The 2,956-nt window shown below is 56.2% G+C and overlaps 1 protein-coding gene across 1 annotated transcript; it reads right to left on the bottom strand.

Annotated features, from left to right (window-relative positions):
- Positions 1-755: 755 nt before the first annotated feature.
- Positions 756-1,881, bottom strand: LOC135906296 (very long chain fatty acid elongase AAEL008004-like). The gene has a single exon (XM_065437624.2). It carries the CDS (start codon positions 1,737-1,739, stop codon positions 915-917), a length of 825 nt encoding a protein of 274 aa, XP_065293696.1. The 5' UTR covers positions 1,740-1,881; the 3' UTR covers positions 756-914.
- Between the last annotated feature and the right edge of the window lie 1,075 nt (positions 1,882-2,956).

Genomic DNA, 2,956 nt, shown 5'->3' with positions numbered 1-2,956 from the left:
GGCGCTGTGAAAAAAAACAAACGAAAACAAACAAAAGAAGGCACAAAGGAATAAAAAGGAAGAGCGGCCCCCTTTACAAAAGGTCTTGAACGGAGCGCAGCGCATAACACACGCCGAGTGGGTAAGACTTATAAATATACGTTACACACACACGTCAACGGGATGGGTAACACAGCGAGCCAGCACGGTCGGCGACTATGTCTATTGAGTTGTGCTTATTTTTTTTTCTTGCAATCGACCGTCATCCAAATTAGCTGCAAAAGTTTGGCAGGGGACATGTGCACGCGACGGCATAAAAAAAGGGGGAAAAAATGATGAAGACGAAGATGACGATGAAGGGGATTTCATAACGCTGCAGTTTATCAGTGCCGTCCAAATCTTGGCCAATGGCCAGCAGTGAACATGCGCCATCACAAAAAGAAAACCAAACCAAACAAAACGCGGCAGTCGCTACGAAATAAAAATTTACCCTCGACTTTGCAAACCAGCGTGGAATTGCGGTGTAGCATTAGCGGTGGCCGTGCGCGTAAGTACAGACGGCACCCGTGACTTACAGAATCGCGTGCCCTGGCATGCCGGGAGATTCTAGTACACTCTGCGCTGTTACGGTGGCATACAAGCATCATCCGTCGAACAGGATAACGTGAAAGCACATTTGGAAACGAAAGGCATCGTGCCCTCTCCGAGCACCACTGTCCTCTGCACTCCTCTCCTCGGCGGAAACGAGTACAATGAAGTGCTACAAGTCGCCAGTCTTTTGCAAAGATAATCGTCGTTTTTATTTATAATAAAATAATTATAATTACAATAGGAGCTAAGAAAATGGCGGTGATTGCTTTCGAGCAAACAGTCTCTATGTACAGGTGGGGGAGGGGAGTATTTACAGGGAACGGTGGGCGACGACGCCGCGACGTTCAGCGGGACTTGAGGGCTGCTTCTTGGCGCAGGTTGGTGTTCCGCATGTACGTCTTCACGTAGAAGTTGAAGAAGAGCACGAAGAAGAGCACCGCCTCGAAGATGGTCAGGTAGCCGAAGTATGGCGGGAAGCCGCAGTCGTAGAACACCGGGATGGCGCCGTGGATCATGAGCGCGATGAACTGGCTCATCTGCAGCTGGGTCAGGTAGCGCTTCCACCACAGGTATGGCCTGAGCCGGGGGCCCAGGGCGGCAAGCGCGTAGTACGTGTACATGATGCAGTGGATGAAGCAGTTGAGGAACGGGAAGAAGGCGTTCTGGCCCGTGGCGCCGAAGTTGACGCCCAGCCAGACGGACCAGGCGACGAGCGAGTGGTGGATGACGTGCAGCGCCGAGATGTGGCTGTTCTTCTTGGTGAGCACGAAGAACACGGTATCCAGCAGCTCGCTCAGCTTGAGCAGCATGTACCACCAGCCCAGGTTGATGAGCAGCAGCGACTTGGGCTCCATCGTCAGGTTGACGGGCTCGCAGAACCACGAGTAGTCGCCGAACAGGTACGTGAGCCGGCCGCCGTAGAGGAAGAAGAACGCGTTGGCCACCACATGGCCAACGTTGTAGATGAGTATGATGTTGCGGAGGTTGAACGCCTTGCGGTCGCGCATCCACGCCGGTCCCCACACCTTGACGAAGTAGACGTATCCAATGAGGATGGAGATGACCGGCAGCGGACTGCCCATGAGCGGCCACTTGGCCACGCGGGGGTCCGTATTGGAAAGCACGCTGTGGTAGGCCCAGCTCAGCTGGTCGAACACCGGTATTCCCATGGCGGCGGCAGTGAGCGTCTATGCACACGGGGAGTACGGAGGCAGCGCGAGGGCGACGCGGGCGGCGAGCACGGCACGCACGACAGACACAACACACCACTTCGCGGTAAGGTCGCTGCTTGCGGCAGTCGTCGGCCGCTGGACGCACCGGCGCTTTTCTAGGCTCCGTCCGGCCGCCCAGCCAATGGCCACGAGGTCGTCTCTGACGTCAGTCACGAGGACGTTTCGGCTCGGCTGCGTCACGACGTCCTCTCCTCGCGCCGGCGCGCGCGCTTTCCTCTTCGGCGCGCTCAGACGCCGGATTGTTACGTGCTCCTCCTCCTCCTCGGAGTCTCTGTCGGTGCCGCGTCGTTCGCATCCGCGCCAAACTGCATCACATTCGCTGCGGAACGGCGCGACTTGGCGTCGCTCCTGTTTGTCTCGTTAGCGCGCCCTGCCGCCTTGGTGGTGCCGGGCGTCATCGGTTCGCGGCGCGCCGTTTCCGACGTGTGCGCAGGCCCGCCGAGTCTGGGACGCAGTGAGTACAACAACGCCACGAGGCCAGGCCGTAGCTGCGCTCGCTTTGGGACGGCGCCGACCCGTCGATGTCCGAAGCCCGTCGCCTCGAGTCCATCCCGTGACTGCGCCGGAGAGCGTATACTGTGTGCAGCTCTTTAAGCAGGAGGCGCTTGGTACGATTCCGTTGGGCCGATCAGAAGTACGAGCTATCGCATCAAAGAGACGCAACCCTGCAAGTTTCGAGCAGGCTAACGACGGCAGTCGAAGCAGTCATCTTTCCGACCGGCGCCGCGGCTTGGTACCGGACGGCCCTTCGTAGCACGTGTCCCCTGATTCGAGCGAGCAAGCGTGTCGCGGTGGTCTGTTCAGTTAGCCCTTCGCACCATGTTTTCGCCGCGTGAGAATTCCTTCAAACGCGTCAAAGGCGTTGTACGTAGCTTCTTTGTCAAAACCGACTAGCCTTATGATGCAGTCCCTGATAAAACGGAAAATATCAGCGATGCGCTTCTCTTCAGGTCGCGTAGGCGTCAGTTAACTCTTCGGCATCTTGCATGTGTTAGATCTCCTCGTTGTTTGTCTGTTTTATTGGAAAGTGTTAAAATTCAAATTAAATTTTGGGGTTTCACGTGCTAAAACCCCTTCCTGATTATGAGGCACGCCGTAGTGGAGGACTCAAGAAATTTCGACCACCTGGGGTTCTTTAACGTGCACCTATATCT

The sequence above is a fragment of the Dermacentor albipictus genome, chromosome 5 (genome assembly GCF_038994185.2).
Source record: "Dermacentor albipictus isolate Rhodes 1998 colony chromosome 5, USDA_Dalb.pri_finalv2, whole genome shotgun sequence".
Classification (NCBI taxonomy): Eukaryota; Metazoa; Arthropoda; class Arachnida; order Ixodida; family Ixodidae; genus Dermacentor; species Dermacentor albipictus.
This window is presented reverse-complemented; position numbering and strand designations above follow the sequence as displayed.

Bases quoted from the DNA above. Each gene is read 5' to 3' on its own strand.
- LOC135906296 (XM_065437624.2), bottom strand. From the start codon at position 1,739: ATGGGAATACCGGTGTTCGACCAGCTGAGCTGGGCCTACCACAGCGTG.